The sequence below is a fragment of the Mycena indigotica genome, assembly GCF_014461135.1.
Source record: "Mycena indigotica strain 171206Taipei chromosome Unknown Mind.scaff0017, whole genome shotgun sequence".
NCBI lineage: Eukaryota > Fungi > Basidiomycota > Agaricomycetes > Agaricales > Mycenaceae > Mycena > Mycena indigotica.
In genome coordinates this window covers 932189-951724 of record NW_023503016.1, presented here as the reverse complement: position 1 = coordinate 951724, position 19536 = coordinate 932189, and the positions used below count along the sequence as shown (strand labels likewise).

Below are 19536 nucleotides of genomic sequence, written 5' to 3'. Positions count from 1 at the left end.
GTCCCTTTGGCGCCTATCATGGATGACTCTTTTCTCCTCCTCCTACACTTGGCTCGCCATGTAAAGGATCCTGCTTGTCGGGACGGACAACCGAAATCCTTATTCCCGCGGTGGATAGTGCAACTTCATCGAAAGGCGCGAGGTCATGTTCCAGAGGAGCAGAGACCGTTTGTTTGTGGTGGAATGATCCGGGCCGGGTCGGCAGTTTTGGTCACGTCAATTAGGACTCAGACTGAGACTATCATGTCAACAACCTGCTGGGATGCGTTACTCAAGTCAAACGACGCGTCCACAGTGCACCAAAAAACTCAGGTCCGACTTATTCTCCAAGAGAGACACCAGGAAATACTCGCCCTCGACACCGAAATTTCCGAGGCCAGAGCTGTGTTGACTGCGCTCGAGTATCGAAAGAGTGAGCTAGAGAAGGAAAGCGTGGGGTATACAGCCATTCTCTCGCCTCTGCGTGAATTTCCTGCCGAGCTCCTAGCTGAAGTTTTTCAATACCTCATGCCCACACTTCCGCTTGCCACCGACCCAAACCGTGCGCCGGTTGAGCGTCCCCCTTTTGCGGTAGCTCTCGTGTGCCGGTCTTGGAGAGCCACGGCGTTGTCTCTACCAATGCTCTGGTCCACCCTCGACATAAAATTGGTGTTGGGCAAAATTGACGAAGGATTTGTAGAAGACGAAATGAATGGGATCCCGAGATTTGTCCCTAATCGAGGAAATCAAGCTTCCTCCATATTCGCGTCGAATAAACATCTTATTGGTGGTCCAGCTATGGAATCAGTACTGGAGTGGGTCATCGCGAGCATACGACGCGCCGGAAACCATCCTCTCTGTTTCCGTCTATGGGTTGACGAATATGCTGTCAACACTTTCTTTGACCTCCTGGTCAAGTACACGCATAGATGGTATTGTGCTATGTTTGTTGGATCTTCTCCAATTCTCGGAGAACGTCTCGAGCAACTAAGCACCGAAAATTTCCCCGTCCTGCATGAACTTGTACTTTGCCGCGTCCATTTCCCCGGCCAATCCATGAACCTCGACCGCTCCCAGGCCCCTCACCTACGCGTTGTGGGTATCTCAGACGCTTCTACATTCACGATTTTTCCTACGACCGGTCTGACAGAGTACTCTGAAATCTCACCCTACTCTTACTATCATGTATCGCCATTCACGCCAATTCTCCAACTAGCTTATGCGAGTCTTGTGGTCTTGCGTCTCAACGTTCTTCAACGCATGAAACCAAACTCCGTCCAACCACTGCTTCTTCCGAGTCTCCGCATTGCATGTTTCTATCAGCAAGATGTGGACCGAGGTTATGGAGAAAGCCTGGTCGATCTTACAGCCGCTTTTGACACGCCGTTTCTCGAGGCATACAGTCTGGAATATGAAGGTTCTCTGACTGAGCTTGAGCCGCTGCTCCCTCGTTCTCCTTACCTGCGCACTCTTCGACTGTCGGTGCTGGATCCGCAAGGTCTCCGTGACCATGAAATTCAGTCAACACTGCGAATGCATCCTGAAATTGAAGAGCTTTGTTTGCACCTCCCTGGCCGAATCACCCCCGATTTCTTCCGCCATATGGATCGTGCCAAGAGCAGACCTATGTTCCCCAAACTCAAGAGTCTCACCATCTCCGACTGCTCACTCGCACCGGAGACCAGACCACTCGATCCAGACATGGCCGATACCCTCGTTCACTTTCTCCGTGGTCGGTTTGGTGCACCGGAGAGTCCTCTGCGAAAATTTTACTTTCTAGATCATAAGCCAGCCCCTGAAACGGTCTGGCAGGCGAGGGAAAATTTTGATGTTTCGACCTGGGCTCGGGTACGAGACATTCACCTAGAGTTGCAAAGAATGCGATTGCTGAGGGGGCGGGATATCAAGTTTGGAGCGGAATCCAGATTTCCCTGTTGGGATGACTTGACCTTAGATGACTTGTCATGCTACTAGTGATTTAATGACGACTTGAACTTCAAGACTTGTTGAAGTAGGAATCAAGAGTTCACGGTGGTTCCTTTCGACGACGGCTGGCCGTATGTTGTAGGTAGTTTTCCAAGTACAAGAATATCTCTGTTACAACTATTTATATTCCGAATTCAAGGCGTGGCACGTCCGGGCCATCTAGTCAGACTGTTAATGCAACAGGAGTAACGAGAACATCTTTACTCACCTAGGGTATAACGAGCAGTCGCGAACAGTATAACGGTTCGCAAGCCACGCAAGGAAACGCTATGATAGACTTAAAAAAGCGAAAGTGGTTTGAGCCTCACTCACCTCAACACCAAGTCCATATCCACCGTGTGGGCAGGTCCCATATTTGCGTTGATCCGTAAACCAATAGTAGGGCTCCGTGGGAATTCCTTCGCGTCCATAGGCAGCCACTAATTCGTCTATATCGTCGATCCTCATTGAGCCACCAACAATTTCTCCAACGTTGGGCATCAATAAATCGCAGCTCTCCGTAAACTTGCCAGGGGTACCGTCCTTGCCCGGAATTTTACGCATGTAGAAAGCTTTGAGTTCGGCGGGGAAGCCGTGCAAGAAGATGGGTTTGCCAATAATATCGGTCATTTGTCGTTCTGCGGCTTCAGCAATATCGTCACCGACGACATGGTCGACCATTTTGGGAGCGCCGTTGGCATCAAGAATGGTGTTTCCATCGGCGTCTTCGGCAGCGTGCTGAATTCCATGCGACACCAGCCAAGCAATAGCGTCTTCGTATGACATGCGCATAAATGGGCGGCTTGGAGCTTGGAAGTCAGGGTTGAGTTGTTTGATCAGTGCAGCAGAAGCTGGCTCTGCGAGCAATATATCTACTGTTTCGCAAATCTAAGGCGACTAAGTAAGCGCGCTTCTATCAAAACAAATGACCACAGACAATGGTTTCAAGATGGGTCATCAAGTCATTGAAGTCGATGAACGCTAGCTCGGCCTCCATATGCGTGTATTCGCTCAAATGTCGACGTGTGTGGCTGGCGATTTTAAGTATTGATTGACGCTCATAAACTCACGCACCTGTTCTCCGCACGGAAACTTTCTTGCACACAAAACACATCTCCAAGACTAGGAAGACATGTCTCTAAGTACAGTTGCGAACTTTGAGTAAGGAAAGCTGCTTGGCCATAGTAGTCGAGCTTGAAAAGCGTTGCACCACCTTCTACCTGGGTCTGTACCAGGCACGGTGGTGTAACCTCCAAGATGTTGTGGTTTGCATATACTTTGCGGAACGCGCTCAGCATCGCAGCGCGTAAACGGAGGACGCTGGAGGCTGTCTCGCCACGGATGACAAGATGGCGCAAATCAGCCTTAATCGAAGGGTCGGAGTGCTGAATTTGGGTGAGAAAGTTGGTGAATCGTCATTAGCAGATATACTTCGTTAACTCGGGTCGAGAAAGAGTCCTCGCCGCTGGGAGAGCCGCCCACGAGACGCCAGAAGTCAACGATTAACTCATGTCCGCCTGGCGCTGTCTTTCCTTCCGGGACAGCTTGAAGCGTACCCACAAGTTCAACCGTCGATTCGACCGAGAGTGTCAGGGCTTCGTATGTTTGGATCTGGGAATAGGTGTGATCTCCTGCGATTAAGACGAAGTAGAGTAACTTGCCGAAAGGCCAGAGAGCAAGGATTGGAGGTAGCCAGTACCGTCACGGAGGTCGATGAAAATAAGCCCTTTTTGTGAACGCAGACGGTGAACCCAGCCGAATACTCGTACTCGTTGTCCCCGCAATGGCTCGAGATGCACAATTTTTGCCTATTTAGATTAGATTCATGGACCCAGGTTTCCCGCAGCTACATACCTTGACAGCTTTAGGAAGAGTGGCATCTTCGACAAGCACGATGCTCTTGCTCTGTTCAAGAACTTGTTGGCGTTTCTCCCTTTCTTCCGCCTCTTTGCGCTCCAACTCCTCTGCTTTCTTTGCCTTCTTCTCTAAGCCTTCAGCGGTCTTCTTAGCCTTTTTAACGGACGATTGGGTGGGCTCCTCGAATGTAGCAGAGGCATCTTTGCGTGTTAGAAACGATGCTGATGCGCCATGCTTGAATAGAGCGAATCCGAGCGACTGGTATGGCTGGTCTGTGGTACCAGTCCCAGATGTGTCTGAGCCAGTGGCTTCGTCGATGTGGATAGAGGAGGACATGCTGTCGTTACGGTGATAAGAAAAGATAAAGCTATTTGTTTCGCGAGAAGATGACTCGACCACACCTCAATCTGACCTGGCGTTGCGATCGCCGGTATAAGCCCGATGTTGCGCCTCGTCAGAGCCCGCCAATGAGCAATCGCAAGGTGGTGGTCCAAGCGGAGTTAGATATTGCGGAAAAAATAAAATAAAACGTGACCGAAACGCGGTCTCGCCGACAACCACGACCAGATGGTGCGCAAACAGCGGTTTTTGTAATCCACAGCTCATCTCAACTTTCGCAGCTCCCGCTATCCCTGCTCAATGCCGCCCAGAACAAGCCCATGGTAATCTCACCGCTTTTCTGTTTCCGCCTTCTAACTTGTGCAGATGGTGGAGCTCAAGAACGGCGAGACATTCAACGGACACCTGGTCAACTGCGACAACTTCATGAACATCACTCTCCGCGAGGTATATCAGACGAGCAGCGACGGGGAGCATTTCTGGAAACTGAAGGAGTGCTACATCCGGGGAAGCACTGTACGATTTCTTCTTGCTATATTCGATCGTTAATCTGTTTCGTAGATAAAATATCTACGCGTGCCAGATGCGCTCTTGGACGCAGTCAAGGATGAGCAAAACAGAGCAAGAGATGCGGGAAGGGGCGGGCGTGGTGGATTCGTTGGTGGAAACCGCGGTGAGTGTTGTTTACAAGCGTTACTTTTTTGTTGAGCCAGTGGTTGGTTCAGGTCGCGGAGCACCAGGTTATAGAGGAGGTGCGCTACTACTCTGTCACTACTTTCAAATTTCTCAAGATGGATTTCAGGTCGTGGCGGCCGTGGCGGTCCCATGCGTGGTGGCAGAGGACGTGGCCGGGGTGGCTAGTATATCGTTGGTGAGCTTGTTGTTATTCTAGTGCGTCAAGTACCCCATCTATTTCCATCCGCGGCCACATCTACCCTCAATACCAGCCCTTGTTCAGCGTCAAGAACCCATTTTCCCTGAAACAATTGAATGAATGAAGTTAAGCACCACCTCAACGGGCACACCTTGAACATGTCTGAATTGATGCCAATATTCCTCAGTTCAGCATGCTCTATCATCCACTTTCGAGCCTGAACTCGACTCATCTTGATTCCTCGGCCTCGAAATTTCACCCTGCGAAGTCTCTGCCCCATCCCAATGGCCTGTTCAACAGCTAAAATGTCCTGCGTTTGCACAGAACACTCCAGTCTGATCAAGTTGCACATCGACTTGCAAAGGAACGACACATCCGATAGCGCAAGCTCTGCCTCTCCGACGACGAACTCTCTCAGTGTGAGAGGCAGGCCCTTCACGAATTCGCTTGGTACAACATGCTTCGCGCGGACAGCAAATGCATGTAGTATGAACGATTCGTCAGGACCACGGCCAGCCAATTGTCGAAGCCACGAATAGAAGGGGGTCAACGCGTCTGTGCTCGTTCGCACCGTAAGATGATGGAGTTGCAATGTTTGCTGGTCGTCAACTGCTGATAACGGCGCCGACACAAAGTCAGTGTCGAAGCTTCGAAGCTTGGGCAGAAGTGCAGCAAGGGAAGCGATGGCGCTGGATGGAGCTCCTGACATTATTTTCAGTGAACATAATTAAGTTTGGGATTAATTACCTTTCAGCCGCAGGTACTCTAAGTTGAGAAGACTGACGAAGAGGGAGATATATTCGGTGGAATTGATGGAACCCACACAAAGCTCTAGGTGTGTGAGTGACTCCACTATTGAACCATTGTTCCAACATCCACTGATAGAGAAGCACCACAGCGAAAGTTTGCGGAGTCCTGGGAATGACACGAACTGAACCCATGCATCTGAGCTGAGGTCGTTGTATGTGCGTAGGGTCAACGAAGAAAGGCGAGGAACTCGGTGCGCGACACCAAGGAGGGCAAGAGTTTCATTGTTTGGACTGCGGTCACAGTCAAATGCACTCTGTGAGTTCGGCGAGCTGGGTATGTCGTCGATCCAGGTTAATGAGTTCAAGTTGGTGCACTGGAGGACGATACTGAGGGTCTTGTGTGTTATGGCACCTGTAGGTGGGTCGGTTTCTCTCCCAGGCAAATAAACCGCGTTGCTGACCGCGTATGGTAAGATGGTGAATATATTTGGCCAGACAAGACTGTTGGCGGAGCGGGATCGTTAAATCCTGACGAGGGGGGTTCACAAAAGAGTTCAGCTGCGATTCACTGCTCACCCGGGCGTCAAGAACCCTGTAGTAGAGAGGAATGGCGATGCGATAGAAATTTTTGTTGACGAGACTGCAGTTGAGAAGATCAGCGCGTGAATCCGCAATCAGTGGCTCAAGAATTGGGATAAGAATATCGAGAGGAAGCTGTTTCATGACTTCCAGGTCTCGCATGTGCCCCTCCCTACTTAAGTAGAACCTGCCAGCTCCAGGCCGAGCTCCCCGACCGTCAGGGACACGCGCACCTAAGAATTGTTGACATCATTACGGCTTTCCACAAACTTCCCAGCGGCAACCATGTTCTATATCATTGGCCTTGGTCTTTGCGATGAAAAAGACATCACTGTGCGCGGGCTTGAAGCTGTTAAGGCCGCAGAACGTGTCTATCTCGAGGCATATACCAGCATTCTGATGGTCCAAAAAGAGCGTTTGGTTAGTGTTTTACTCCGGACAGTTTCCACTGACTTGGGAAGGAAGCATTCTATGGAAAACAGCTCATCCTCGCCGATCGGGACATGGTTGAAACACAAAGCGACGAAATCTTGAGCAGGGCTGACGAGGTGGATGTTGCCTTACTCGTTGTTGGTGACCCGCTTGGGTTTGCTTTTTCCGTCCTATCTATATTCTTCGTCTGACGAGTTTCAGAGCTACAACCCATACCGACATCATCCTCCGTGCCCGCGCTCTTGGGATACCAACACGAGTCATTCACAATGCATCCATCATGAATGCCGTCGGCGCTGCGGGTCTGCAACTCTACCAGTTCGGCCAGACAGTTTCACTCGTGTTCTTCACCGAAACATGGAAACCCGACAGTTTCTACGATCGCATCAAGGAAAATGCTCAGTTGGGTCTCCACACGTTGGTTTTGCTGGACATCAAGGTCAAGGAGCAAAGCGACGAGAACTTGGCACGGTGTGTTTGTCGTTTTTATCTGGCCTTTCCTAATGTGTTAAGTGGCCGCAAAATCTACGAACCACCGCGCTACATGTCCATTCCAGTCGCCGTTAAACAACTCCTCGAAATCGAGTCAATCCGACAGGAGGGCATTCTCTCCGCCGAAACCACACTCGCCGTCGCACTATCTCGTGTTGGTGGGGGAGACGAGCAGCGCATAGTGGCAGGGACACTCGCTGACCTTGCTGTCCAGCCGGAAGACGTCTTTGGCCAGCCTCTACACAGTCTGGTCATCGTCGGCAAGCGACTGCATCATCTGGAGGTCGAATACGCAGAGACTTTTGCCGTAGACCGCGAGCGATGGCGGAGCGTCGCGAGTGGTGTTTATGGATGTGCATTAGACTAAGTAAGTTGAAACTTGCTATGGAAAGCGCGACTAAGCATACTTCCAGTCCTGTATCAAGTACCAAACAATGTAGCAGTTCTTTGACACCCGTGTGAGCGCCGCATCTCGCTTATCGACCAGTCACAGGACAGACCCTTCATGCTGCTCTCCCACCTCGTTTTGACTTGTGCATTGGCTCTTGATCTGTGCAAAGCGAAGCGTAAGCTCATTGCAACGCGATTTCATCATTCACCTCCCATCCCAGTTGCCCCCAAGAAATTTCATTCGATTCCACTGGGCAAGATTTTGCCCGTCGGATGGCTGCAGGACCAGCTGCGTGTGCAGACAGAAGGACTCGCAGGACATGAGCACGAATTCTACAAGTGGTAAACCATCCCCGGCCGCTTCTTCTGGTGGCAAAACAATGGACAGGGTGAAGGACACCGACTGGGTTGGCGGACCGGCGGCTTACTCGTATTTGGAAGAAGGTGCGCGTCAGTTGGGCTTATCTTTCTGTGCCGTTGACGGTTAGATGTAGCCGGAAGTTACTGGTTTGTATGTCGTTGGGATGCCTTGTTTTCTGGTCATCAGAACCAACACAGAACTCGATGGTTCCAAATGGGATTCTGGCTAACTCGTCTGTCATCAATCAAAAGACACTGGAGTTCCTCGAATACGTGCTTGACACGCAAGACGAAACGGGCTGGCTTGGGCCAGAAGTGGGTACAGACAAGCGACGTGTCTTATGGGGACGGTACATCGGCAAATTTTCTCTCTAATCGAACCCGTAACTGACTGTTTGGCGAGGTACCCGTTCTTCTTCGGAGCTATTCAGATGACGGAGGTCTATCCCGAGCTTACTTCGCGTGTCGTCGACGCGTTGCATCGTTTTGTGCCCCTCGCAAACAAAATGTTGAAAGCAGGTAACTTGATCATGATCGCGCTTTTGTCGACGCCCGAACTATAATAATTTAACAGGAGTGGGTACTGAAGAATGGGCTCAAACTCGTTGGGAAGATTTTGTCGTGACACTACAGTGGTGCGTGACCATTCACATCTTCAAGTTCTTGTAGGTTCACTGGCCGACCAACCATATCAGGCTTTACGACAATCATCCGAACGGTCAAGAAGAGCTCTTGCTGGACACCATGCAAGAATCCAAATGGAGTGGAATCCCATGGGAGCTTGTTTTCTCAGAAAAGGTCGATATTCCTATACCTTCTCTGTCTTCCTGACGCCCATCTAGTTCTTCCCTAAGATCGAAGGTATTCTCTTTTGGAATCAGACAAGAAGCCTTGCGAATAAATTCGATAGCCGAAAAGCTTGAAAATCCATTTCCAGAGTTGTCTGTCAGTGCGGTCCAATCACAGAGCCTATTGTTAATCGGCCTTGGTAGTGGCACGGTGTCAACATTGCTGAAGGACTCAAAGGGCTCCCAGCTACATATCGGTTTACGCACAATCAGACTGGTCAGTTGTCAACCGAAAATTCGGCAAGTTGAGTGTTTTATTCTTGACATGCAGACCTCGATATCGCAAGCAGCGGCTGGGATATGCTCTTCAAGGTAGGAAAACTCTCGTGATAAGATCTTTTATTTAACTTTTTTCCAGTATCATGGTCGACCGTCGGGAGCTTTTGCAGCGGACGAATATTTAGCAGGACTCGAAGCCGTCAGAGGGCATGTTTCCATACTATGCAGCCAACTTGCCTAACACTTGATAGGACTGAGCTCTGTCTTGTTGTGGTATGTGGATTGCGATCATTGGTAAAACTTGAAAGGGACCCATCGATGTTTAGGAAGCCATGTTCTCGTATGTTACTTCTGGCTTAAGAACGCTGCATCTAATTTGTACAATCCAGCGGCTCTTACTTATTCCAAGTGACTGGCGATCCCAAATACGCCGATCAGGTCGAACGGATGGCCTACAATGCTTTGCCTGCAACACTTACGGGAGGTAGGTAGTTACCTCAACCGTTTCCAATAGTCCTAAAAACCCAGATATGTGGGGCCGTCAGTATTTGCAACAGCAAAATCAAGTGGCTAGCAAGAACATGACTGTGAGTGTGCTCATGGCTTGTCCGAAACTTTTATGGACCGATCTGCTAGCCCAATCCATTTCCCGAGGATGGGTATGTTAGCCTTGTGCATTGGTCGAATCTTCATTTATGTGTCACAGGCCGTACAGCAATGTTTTTGGACTCGAGCCTAACTATCCGTTGGTGGTTTACAATCACTTTTGCCCATTTTGATCATTTTGGCAGTTGCTGTACTGTTGACTTTCCTCAAGGATTCCCTAAGTTCATCACGAACGCCTTCGTAACGACGCCGAACAACGAATCACTCGTCCATGCATATCTAGGACCGTTTCGCACCTCTGTTATCCTTTCACAAGGTTTTTATCAGCCGATCCAACTGTTTTTGACGCTTTAACCCATACGTGAGCCCAGATAACGTTGTTACCGCCAGCGTAGAAACGCTATATCCGTCTGTGTTTTGCTCCTTTTACTCCCTCATCTTGATATAACTTGGTAGTTTTGGTGATAAGTTAACGACCACGATCACAGCGAGCAAAGCATTCAGTTATTTCGTCCGGATTCCAGGTTGGATTTCCAGGGGGACCCTCTCAATCAACGGAGATCTTCCTCAGCCTGTCGCCCCGAAGAATGGCCTCCATCAAGTCTCTATTCAGGCTGGGATCACAACGCTTGTGCTTGAACTCCCTTCAGACATTCGCATCGGTGGGCAATCCACATATGCGTGCCAAGATTTGTTATAACACGAGCCCAGAAAGCCGCCCACACCAGTCCGTCGCGGTTCATCGCGGCCCACTCAACTACGCTTTTGACAGTACGAAGACTTTCAATAATGTCCCGACATGATGACTTACAGCTGATTTGCACAGTCCCTCGCGTCGAGAGACAACTCGCAGTCCATCCTGCTGAGCCTCGTGCGGTCGATCTCGAGTTTACCCCGGCAGATGCGTGGCAATATGCTATTGACCCGTCAACACTCGCTTTCGTGAACAACCCACCAAGATCAGGCATGCTTCCGTCACCCATATTCGACTCTGGCCTGCCGCCAGTGACGCTCAGCGTTTCTGCCTGCCGTATCGACTGGCCGCTTGCGGGAGACATGTTTGCTGCCCCACCACCACAGAATCCGAGTTGCTTGGGTGGCATGAGAAATATAACTCTCTGGCCATTTGGCGTTAGTATTTGTTGTATACACACCCAGGCTCCCACTGATGCAGAAGATAGGCCACCAAGCTGCGTATTAGCGAGTTCCCTGTAGTACAGATTCAAAAGTTTGTAGAACAACAGGGCGATAGCAAGTAAACGCATATATGTTGGTTTATTTCGCCTTCTCTTCTGAAAAGGCGGTGTATTCGGTCTTGAAACCCCCAAGCCAGCCTAACCAATTACCCAAGACATAATTGGCTGGCCGTCCAAGCCCCAATGGCATATCGAGAACGACGTCGGCAGAATACATAAAGGTCAGCATTTGTATCGGGTTTGGCGCAAGACTTTGCATTGTGCATGAGGAGAGATAGCTGTGTCTTACTCAAGCAAAGCGGAAAAACGATAGTGGGAGCATTCGTACCCGTAGAAGTTTCTGACGAACTTCTCATCGAAACCAGGATTTGGTCCACCGCGTACTGTGATATTCACGTCTAGATCCACGCCAGAGTCGGGGTCGGACCAGAACTAGGCAAATTCAGATTTGGGTGGACAGACAACTTTGAAAGAGTAAACCGTGTGCCATCGCCCCGGAACTATCGTGACGCTCTCGCCAGCTCGGAGTTTCCCCTCCTTGCCGTCCAGAAGATAGCAGAGAATCCCGCTGTTGACGTCGAAGGTTTCCGTCTGATACAAGTGCCAATGGTACGGCGCTGTGAATTATAACCCACGAGTGAGCGAATATGGCTGCCGAGGCAGGCTAAATATTACGCGTAGCCGTCGATCCGCGACCAGCACTAGAGACCTCTATGAGTGAAAGTCGTGAAAGGAGAGTGAGAAGGGGTACATGCCCGGTGTGTGGATTGGAGTGTGCAAATATTTGACGCGACGTGAAACTCCCATCGTCGTTGTTGGAGATTGCCCAAGTCCGAAAGGCGCCGCCAAAAAAGACCCATGCGCCGTCGTCGGTAACATTCGGGGACTGCAGGGGTTGCTTAGGGAAGAGGAAGGAGAGTGCCATGGACGTCGGGTGAGAGTCGTGTCGGGGCAAGTGTAACGCTTCTGTGACTGGCACCTTGTGAGAGCGATCAGATTGGCCGCGGCAACGAGCGATAAGATAGTGAGATCGGAGGCAAATTTGTATGGTTACAGCTAATCGTATTCACGTTTTGAAAGCTGGAACAGTCTCTTCATCACATCCTTCGAGTCCACCCTCAAGCCATCGTGGTTCAGCATGTTCGTGATATACTGCTCCGTATTCTTGATCGTGGCTGCAGTTTCCTGCGCTAGATCGAATTGGACATACATGTCGTTGTAGTAGCTGACAGCCATATGAGTAGAGGAAGTTATGGGCGAGGTAGCTTACGTAGCAGCGGAGACTTTGACTTCGTTCTTGCGCAGCTGTTCGATATCGTAGAGTTTACCCCAGGAACTGTCATTGGCAAGAAGCTCGGCGACGCCTTTGAGTGGTCTGAGGTTGACAAAGTCGTCAAACGCATCAGGGAAGACCATTTCGCCAGAGAAATAGATGGGTTCGGTGTCAGCAAGCCCTTTGACATGGGCCCACAGGAACTGTGGGTGCTTTGCGATCACTCGCGCGGCTGACCATTTCGGCGCATTGCTGCAAAACAGGTCAGATGAAAACGGATACTTGGATTACTTACCCTTGACAGTAGATGGGTTCATGGAGGATAGCGTAGATGGGGTTGCCATCGAATGAGTACTTGCACTCGACAACTTGTAGCGTTTTAGAGCTGATTTTGCCGAATAGCTCAAGGTCGTTCGTAATACGGAAGACCAGCTCTACAATGGCCTTAAGCACCATACTCCATGTAGCGCAAGGACAAAAAATTACGATGGATGCGATCTATTCCACCAGTACCACCAAAGTTTATTCCGAGCTGCAAGAAACGGCTAACGCTCAGACGACCCCCGTTTGGTAGCGTGATCTCGTTGTCTTCGAGATATTTGACAATGTCTCGAACCTTCACAGAGTCAGTGCAAAATCAAGCAAGACGCTACAACCCACACGTCGAATGTCTTGGGGGTATTTCTGGTAATACACATCATTCCGCTTTTTCAAGATCGCTGCAAACCATGTGCCCAAGTATGAATAGAGTATAATACTCACGAATAAGGGCTTCGTAAACCCGATCCGGACTTTCATCCAATGGGGCGAGTCCGCCCGTGAGAAAAACTTCCTTCAAGCCTTGTGGAAAGAACGACAGATACGTGATAGCGCAAAAACCACCAAAGCTCTGGCCAGTTACCGACCACTTTTGGTCTTCCGGATCTGTCTTGTGTCCAAGAAGGATCTTGCGAATTTCTTCGGCGTCGGCGCGTCGCGAACAATGTTGTCCGCCCTGAAATGCTTGAAGTAATTTGCCTTGTCCTGATCTGAGATGAGACGGCTCGGAAGCGTGTCTGCAGCAAGAGTTGTGCTGAGGCCGGTTCCACGCTGGTCCAACCAAAGTGTCTGCATTTGGTTAGCAGAATGAAAGTTGAATCATTGGCTGGACCTGATAGCCTCGCTCATGCATCTAAACTGACCGTGAGCAATGGTAATACATGATGAACTTTTTGAGGGTTACTTACCTCTGCCGCAGAGCCGGAGCTCCCTTGCAAGTCCACCTCAAATCCAGGCCCACCTAATTGTCAAAATGACAAACCTCGAGCTATGGATCACTGCCTACCTTGTAGGTATAGCACTTGTCCGTTGAGCTCAAATCAAACTTCTGGATGAATACTCACTATAAGGCAGCTTTTCCTCCTCTTCAGCTGTTTTTGCTTTGTTCTTAGGAATCAGATTACGCGCAAAAACGCGTATTTTTTCGCCAGATGGGTCGGCATAGTCCAGAGGGAGGTCGAAGAAGCGTTCAATGACCTTGATCCCGTCTGCACAGAGTCAGCGGCGGAGATAAGAGCATCTAATAGGTGTGTTTGCCCTTGTTAATGTATGTTTCGAGTGAAGAGTTGGCCTGGGACATGGTGGTGAGAGTGCGGCACGAAGTGTAGGCTGACAAATATGATATATTTCGTGCTGGCTGCCTAGGCCGGACGCGAGGAGCTGGGCGGAAATGACAGAGAGCCCGTAGGGTATTTTGGGCCAACAGGATGGGCAGCTTGTGAGGAACACGGACCGTGTTGGGCAAGTTGGGTAACAACCTTTTGATCAACACTGCTTTGCTCTTACTTTCACTTCAAATGCCACGGGTGGTTGCGTGCAAATATTTCTTCGACGATCACGGGCACAAGGAAGAGCAAAGAGCTGTTAAAAGCTGTCGGGAAGCTACAGTATAGGGTATATATAGGCACCACCTCAGAAAAAAGTCGACCAAACTTATCATGTCTCCCCCTTCTGACGACGGGCCAATTACCTTGCAATTCCGAAACATCACAAGGGTTGCGGGGGAGACCCTACAAGGGACCGTACTTGTCAACGTGCAGCTGGCTCAAGAAGACAAGATAGAGCAGGTCAGGATCAAGTTTCGGGGCAGCATTCATACGTTAGTTTCTTGCCACGTCTTAGGCAGTTAATTAACCTCCTCCAGGAGTATAACCGAGTCAAATGGACAATCGTCCACAACGTATAAGCAGACTATCCCGGTGTGTTTCGTCGTACTTGCTCAACTAAGCTCACCTGGTTCTAGCTCTTTCACCAGAAAACACCGTTGTGGACCCAAGGCTCTGCATATCCTGATCCCGGCTCACATATCCTTTCCCTCCCTTTCGAATTCACTCTCCCCGCCGACTTGCCTCCGTCATTTCACTGCTACGCCGTCAACCGTCATGCTACCATCGGTTACTCTCTTGAGGTTGTGGGGGACCGGCCTGGAATGTTCAAATTCAATCGTCGCATACGACGAGCCATTTCCATCGTCCCCGCTGCAACACCGCGCCAATTGCTCACCCGAGAGTCGTTGCTGCAAACGTGGACAGGTGCTTGGAAACCTTGGGTCAGGGAGGAGAAACTACGGAGAGGGATATGGGGCGACTATTCGCATGCCAGGGCCACAGTGCGTTTTTTTCTTTCTCGTTTGTTCCTCGCTCACACGCCAAATCCCAGTTCACAATGCCCCACCTTGGGTTCTACCCGATCTCAACGCCGATTCCTTTCAGCTTGCTAATCGAAACGGACACTAAGCCAATGGACCGAGAGGACTGTCCCGACAAGCCAGTCGACAAGAATGGCAAACCGCTCTTCCCCGCGCCACCGACACTTTCTTCTGAAGTCAAGCTTAGCTTATATCGCTGGACCCAGTTGCGCGTCAAATCCAGAGTGCGACAAGTCGAAGACACGTACAAATTATCAAACAGCCTTGGAGACCCGCATTGTGTCGCTGCTGTTGTCCATACCGAGAGTCCGCCTGAGTGGATTGTAGCGCCAGGCAGTAAGGATGAGAAGGGCAAGGGTTTTTGGCGTCGCGCGATCAAGTTCGAATCGGCGGTGACCATTAACTATGCGCCGACATGGCAAGGCGAGACTCTTCGGTGGCATGCAAGTTTTTTTGGTTATTCTCTTGACATAAGGCTGACTTCTCTTTAGTATCAACTTACTTTTACAATCCCCTTCCCCGGAATTAGGAACGACTTCAAGATATTCATTCCGATCCAATTAGATACAAGCAGACCATGTCCACCGCCTCCAAAAGGCGTCGCGGGCTCAAGTGGTCCCTCGTATGCAGATGTCCTTCCGCCTGGTCCACCACCGATGTTGGATGATTTACCACCGTGAGTTCTTGTCGAATGCATGAAATAGACCTCTTAGACTGTGGCAACAGAGCGTATTGGGCAGGGGATCACCACGGGTGGGAAGACGACAAGAAGTAGCATTTATCCAGATCATCTCAGTAATGCTACAGGTCGTTTAGCATCAAATCATCCCATCGAGGAAGTCTGGCTTCCGTCCCAAACTTGATATACCGCCCCCTCTGCATATTTGTGGCTCCAAGTGGATGTCTCGTATTTGAGCCCGGAATACCAAATTTAATGTCCGAATTGCGGTCGTCGAAAGAGAATATTCACAAAGGGTTCTTTGGGGCATTGGAGAAAGCAAAGCAGCAGAGTGTCTGCCATGTCGGAACTTCGGTGAGACTTTCTGGTGGAAAGTCGTGAACAGGCGAGAGAGAGTCTCTCTGTACCTCGCGTGTTCATTCTCTCGGTCACTCTTTTATTTAATGATCCCAGTCAATGCAGCTCTGGGTCCATAATTTTTTGCTGTTTCTCGTGGACAATCGATTGGACCTGAGTTCTTAGACTCTGTAAGGACGTCAACGCATGGTTCGACTTGAGGAGCGAAACGAGGTCGTCTGAGGTTGTTTGCGAAGTAGAACTTGGTATTGGGGGCGTGATCATGATGGCCAGACTCGGATGTTTGGTCACATCTTGGATCTGGACTTCGATGAGTGTTGCGCGTCCGACCTTATCCCAGCGGGCGTCGACGCGTATTGGCAACACTGTGCCCCCGAAATAGTAACTGCCGATTTTCATCAGCCTGAGAATTTTGTGACTGCTCGCCAGCGTTCCACCCGCCGGACCATATTACGACCCTGATTTGTTTCCTGACGGCGTTATCAACCTATCGACGGCAGAAAATACTCTTCTCAGTCCACGGCTCCTCAAGGTTTGCCTTCAAGTTGAAGCTGCGACCTGGGCCTGAACTGCATAGTATCTTTCCGCTCCGCTTGTTGAACTCCGAACCCAACACCTCCGCTACCGGTCCACGCTCACCAAAAGCGGGCTGCCGACCGTCGAAGACCTGCTGCCTGACTATGTCAACACGTTCTTTCGTCCTAGGCAGCCTATCATGCGTACTTAGTTTCCCTTTCTGTGGTGGTCTTTTGACACGCTCACTAGGAGTGAACTCCGTTGCGGGACCCGGCATCGGTGCCTGCTTCGCCCAACTGATTTGGGCATTAGTCGGTGAAGGGGAAGGCATTCTTATGACCACCGTATGCCGCTTTCCCGGCCAAGAATGCGCCGTTAACGAGTGCTTTGGCAGCCTTTCTATGGTTCGTCGTCTTTGTCGGCGCCAACTCGAATATAATATGCGAATGGGTATAGACGATTATGTGCGCGACATCGTCCACCCATCTGCCGCTGTTCTGGTTCTCGCAAACATACCACCCTCGACAGATCCGCTTTCTACAGATGCCCTGCCAATCCTGGAAGCCAAAATCGTGGAGAGTCAGGCCGCGGGGGCACCCATTCGCGTGCTTCTGACCCCGAATCCACAGAATCCGATTCCCCAGGTCGTCCCGCAGAAGCTCATCGAAGGGTATGCACTTCTGGCTGAAAAGGTCAGTATAATTTGAAACCTTTGGACAAGTCAATTGATATCAACTCGACGTTCAGTACAATCTCCACCTTATTGTCGACGAAGTCTTTGGCCTGTCTACCTTTGGCCCCTCCGCCTACACACCCGCTAACGACGAGCCGTTCAAATCCATCCTCTCCTACGACCTTCCCGCCCTAGGTGTTGACCCAGCGCGTGTCCATGTGCTGGCTGGGCCAACAAAGGACTTTGGTGCTAGTGGTCTAAAACGCGCGTTCTTATACTTTCCTATCACGCCCTGCCACTAACTCTCCACAGTGGGGCTAATTATCTCGCCTGGAAATCAGGAATTAATCGACGTTCTCCGGCCCTTGTTCAACGCGACGCCCATATCCTCTGCGAGTGATGTCCTTTTCACACGTGTATTGCAGGACAAGGCATTTGTTGAGACGTTCCTGGCCGATAACCGCGCGGCATTACGCGCAGCCTACGAGCTCGTCGCTCAATGGTCCACTCACCACGGATTGAAGTAAGTGGCTTGACCCCCTACTTCAACTGCTGAGCACGACATGGAGATTTACACGTGCCAATGCCGGGGTTTACATCCTTGTCGACCTGGCGCCGTTCATTGAGCGCTTGAATTTCCCTCCGAACACATCATTGGACAAGAAACTACAGTCAACTGTCTCGACTCTCAGTCAGCACAAAGTTTTTCTTGCAAGTATCTGTGCTGGTGGCTTCTCCCGCTCATCATAGATGAATAGAAACCAACCACAAGCGGTGCTGATCCTATCCCAACACGGTTTCGGTTGGTGTATTCCAGTCCGAAAGAGACTATGTTGGTGCGTTGGTCTATCGATAGCTGAACACATCCTAATTTCACAGCTTGCGCTGGCTCGCATCGAGGCAGCCTTTGGCATTGAGAAGAAGTAGACTTCGTAGTATCCATATAAATGCATTTCGAATGAGTGAAGCTCTCGATTGGATCGACCAAATGCTATTTCGCCAACAATGATACCGATGATGACACTAATGAGAAAAGCTGTGTTGAACGTCCTGCGTCATTTGAGTGAGCTTGGTTGACGGAGATAGAAACGGAGTGGCATACATGACGACCAGCATGAGTGGATATTGAACAACCGATTGTAAACCAGCAAGGCCACCTCGAGCGACCTCGTGAGAGAGAATGAACATCATCTTCGTGGGCACGTAAGCAGAGTCTGAGGGCAGCTTTGTCGGAACCAGTTTCGGCAGTGTTATTAGCAAATTCGCAAGTCAGCAAAAGACGCTGGGATCTAAAAAACATCACTCAGTTTGGCCGCAGAAAAATGCATAGAAAACAGTACCTAGTCTTAATTTGTCTATCGAAACCACGGTTCAAAGCCATGAGAGCGCGTTCTCCAACCGCGACAAGGAAGAGAATGAGGCAAGCTCCGAATATGGCGCCAGCAGAGGTGGGAGCGATGGAGCTGAAGAGAAGAGTGTCGCCAGGAGTAAAATGAAGATAAGCTTCATCATCGCCATGGAGTCCATCGAATGGGAGCCAGCCACCGAGGAGCTGGTCATATTCATGCCATCCATTTCACCCATCTGCATATTGAAGCGAAGGGGAAGGTGAAAAAGGCCCACTTGGCCCGCATTGGGCCGAAACCGTCTTTGCTTGGAACGGCGCCTAGCAGCATCAAGTTGTATTCCATTGTTTCGGGTCAACACGAGGTAAAGATGCGACGCGTCGCGATCATTGCGCAAGGTCGCCCAAGACCGCGTGAACGGTCGTGGAGAATTTGCGATAACAAACACCCCTCAAACGTGAGTGAGCGCCGAGATGCGACAGGGACGGCCATGTGGAGATGGATAGATGGGAGAAGCGAGTGGCTACACGTCGCAACGGCAGTAGCATTCTTGCGGAGCATGAGGGAGGCTAGGGAACTTGAAGCGAGGGGACGAGCTGGCTCAGGTCTGGCTCGAGTCAAATAGACATGTCGCTACCGGAGACGGTGACCATATCCCCGAGGTTGGTAGTGAACCTGTTTGGGTCATGGCGTAAGAGCGTCAGACAAGGAGGGAACTGGGAGGGAGAGTAGGGAAGGAAGTTATGGCACACCTTGATCCATATTGCAATGAAGAAAGAGACAGGCGGAGCTCCGGGAAGCTGCAAAGTTTGTAGGTGTAAAGTTGGGGAGGAGTGAGATGGAGGGGGGGAAGGAAGAGCGAGCCGATTTTGCGTCCCGCTTTTATCTGTCTTCGGACCGAGTCCGTGAGTAATTTTCGCGGATCGCACATTTGCCATTGGTCGAAGGACCCCTGATTATCCCCCAAGAGGTAGGATTCTGAAATCGGTGAAATGAAAAATTTGTCCGCGTTTTTTGGACGCCAAACGCATATCGTTTTGTCCGGATTTTGATCCGACCTACCCCGAAGGTGCAAAATTTGTCCGGATTCGCATCCGACCTTGACAAAAAGCGCTAAATTA

At 50.3% G+C, this 19536-nt stretch overlaps 8 protein-coding genes across 8 annotated transcripts; 4 read left to right on the top strand and 4 right to left on the bottom strand.

Moving 5' to 3' along the window:
• Positions 1-2099: 2099 nt before the first annotated feature.
• MIND_01397300 (AA-TRNA-LIGASE-II domain-containing protein) lies at positions 2100-4137 on the bottom strand (the record flags this gene model as incomplete). The annotated part of the gene is made up of 8 exons (XM_037370382.1): positions 2100-2124; positions 2174-2232; positions 2278-2832; positions 2882-2975; positions 3019-3329; positions 3376-3572; positions 3602-3752; positions 3799-4137. The coding sequence occupies 8 exons, from the start codon at positions 4135-4137 to the stop codon at positions 2100-2102; spliced, it is 1731 nt and encodes a 576-aa protein (XP_037213383.1).
• Positions 4138-4368: 231 nt separating this feature from the next.
• MIND_01397200 (RAD26-like SNF2 family DNA-dependent ATPase) lies at positions 4369-5001 on the top strand (the record flags this gene model as incomplete). The annotated part of the gene is made up of 6 exons (XM_037370381.1): positions 4369-4371; positions 4422-4463; positions 4507-4656; positions 4702-4813; positions 4866-4892; positions 4943-5001. 6 exons carry the CDS (start codon positions 4369-4371, stop codon positions 4999-5001), a joined length of 393 nt encoding a protein of 130 aa, XP_037213382.1.
• Positions 5002-5036: 35 nt separating this feature from the next.
• On the bottom strand, positions 5037-6486 carry MIND_01397100 (uncharacterized protein; the record flags this gene model as incomplete). Its single annotated transcript, XM_037370380.1, has 4 exons — positions 5037-5117; positions 5166-5716; positions 5762-6175; positions 6225-6486. 4 exons carry the CDS (start codon positions 6484-6486, stop codon positions 5037-5039), a joined length of 1308 nt encoding a protein of 435 aa, XP_037213381.1.
• Positions 6487-6621: 135 nt separating this feature from the next.
• Positions 6622-7633, top strand: MIND_01397000 (RAD26-like SNF2 family DNA-dependent ATPase; the record flags this gene model as incomplete). Its single annotated transcript, XM_037370379.1, has 4 exons — positions 6622-6762; positions 6804-6928; positions 6976-7245; positions 7288-7633. Exons 1-4 carry the CDS (start codon positions 6628-6630, stop codon positions 7631-7633), a joined length of 876 nt encoding a protein of 291 aa, XP_037213380.1. The 5' UTR covers positions 6622-6627.
• A 138-nt stretch (positions 7634-7771) lies between these two features.
• On the top strand, positions 7772-10948 carry MIND_01396900 (uncharacterized protein; the record flags this gene model as incomplete). Its single annotated transcript, XM_037370378.1, has 24 exons — positions 7772-7832; positions 7878-7998; positions 8045-8100; positions 8151-8167; positions 8215-8366; positions 8420-8535; positions 8591-8651; positions 8712-8814; positions 8859-8877; positions 8927-8961; positions 9009-9085; positions 9136-9176; positions 9223-9356; positions 9410-9423; positions 9473-9567; positions 9612-9670; positions 9720-9742; positions 9790-9828; positions 9875-10005; positions 10061-10097; positions 10146-10351; positions 10401-10460; positions 10516-10820; positions 10871-10948. The coding sequence occupies 24 exons, from the start codon at positions 7772-7774 to the stop codon at positions 10946-10948; spliced, it is 2040 nt and encodes a 679-aa protein (XP_037213379.1).
• Positions 10949-10964: 16 nt separating this feature from the next.
• Positions 10965-11810, bottom strand: MIND_01396800 (RNA-binding protein; the record flags this gene model as incomplete). Its single annotated transcript, XM_037370377.1, has 4 exons — positions 10965-11163; positions 11214-11317; positions 11366-11502; positions 11561-11810. 4 exons carry the CDS (start codon positions 11808-11810, stop codon positions 10965-10967), a joined length of 690 nt encoding a protein of 229 aa, XP_037213378.1.
• Positions 11811-14134: 2324 nt separating this feature from the next.
• MIND_01396600 (Arrestin-N domain-containing protein) lies at positions 14135-15619 on the top strand (the record flags this gene model as incomplete). Its single annotated transcript, XM_037370376.1, has 6 exons — positions 14135-14295; positions 14341-14395; positions 14440-14805; positions 14856-15287; positions 15336-15520; positions 15571-15619. 6 exons carry the CDS (start codon positions 14135-14137, stop codon positions 15617-15619), a joined length of 1248 nt encoding a protein of 415 aa, XP_037213377.1.
• A 2473-nt stretch (positions 15620-18092) lies between these two features.
• MIND_01396500 (uncharacterized protein) lies at positions 18093-19346 on the bottom strand (the record flags this gene model as incomplete). Its single annotated transcript, XM_037370375.1, has 6 exons — positions 18093-18119; positions 18172-18358; positions 18410-18621; positions 18693-18865; positions 19053-19090; positions 19168-19346. The coding sequence occupies 6 exons, from the start codon at positions 19344-19346 to the stop codon at positions 18093-18095; spliced, it is 816 nt and encodes a 271-aa protein (XP_037213376.1).
• Positions 19347-19536: the final 190 nt, after the last annotated feature.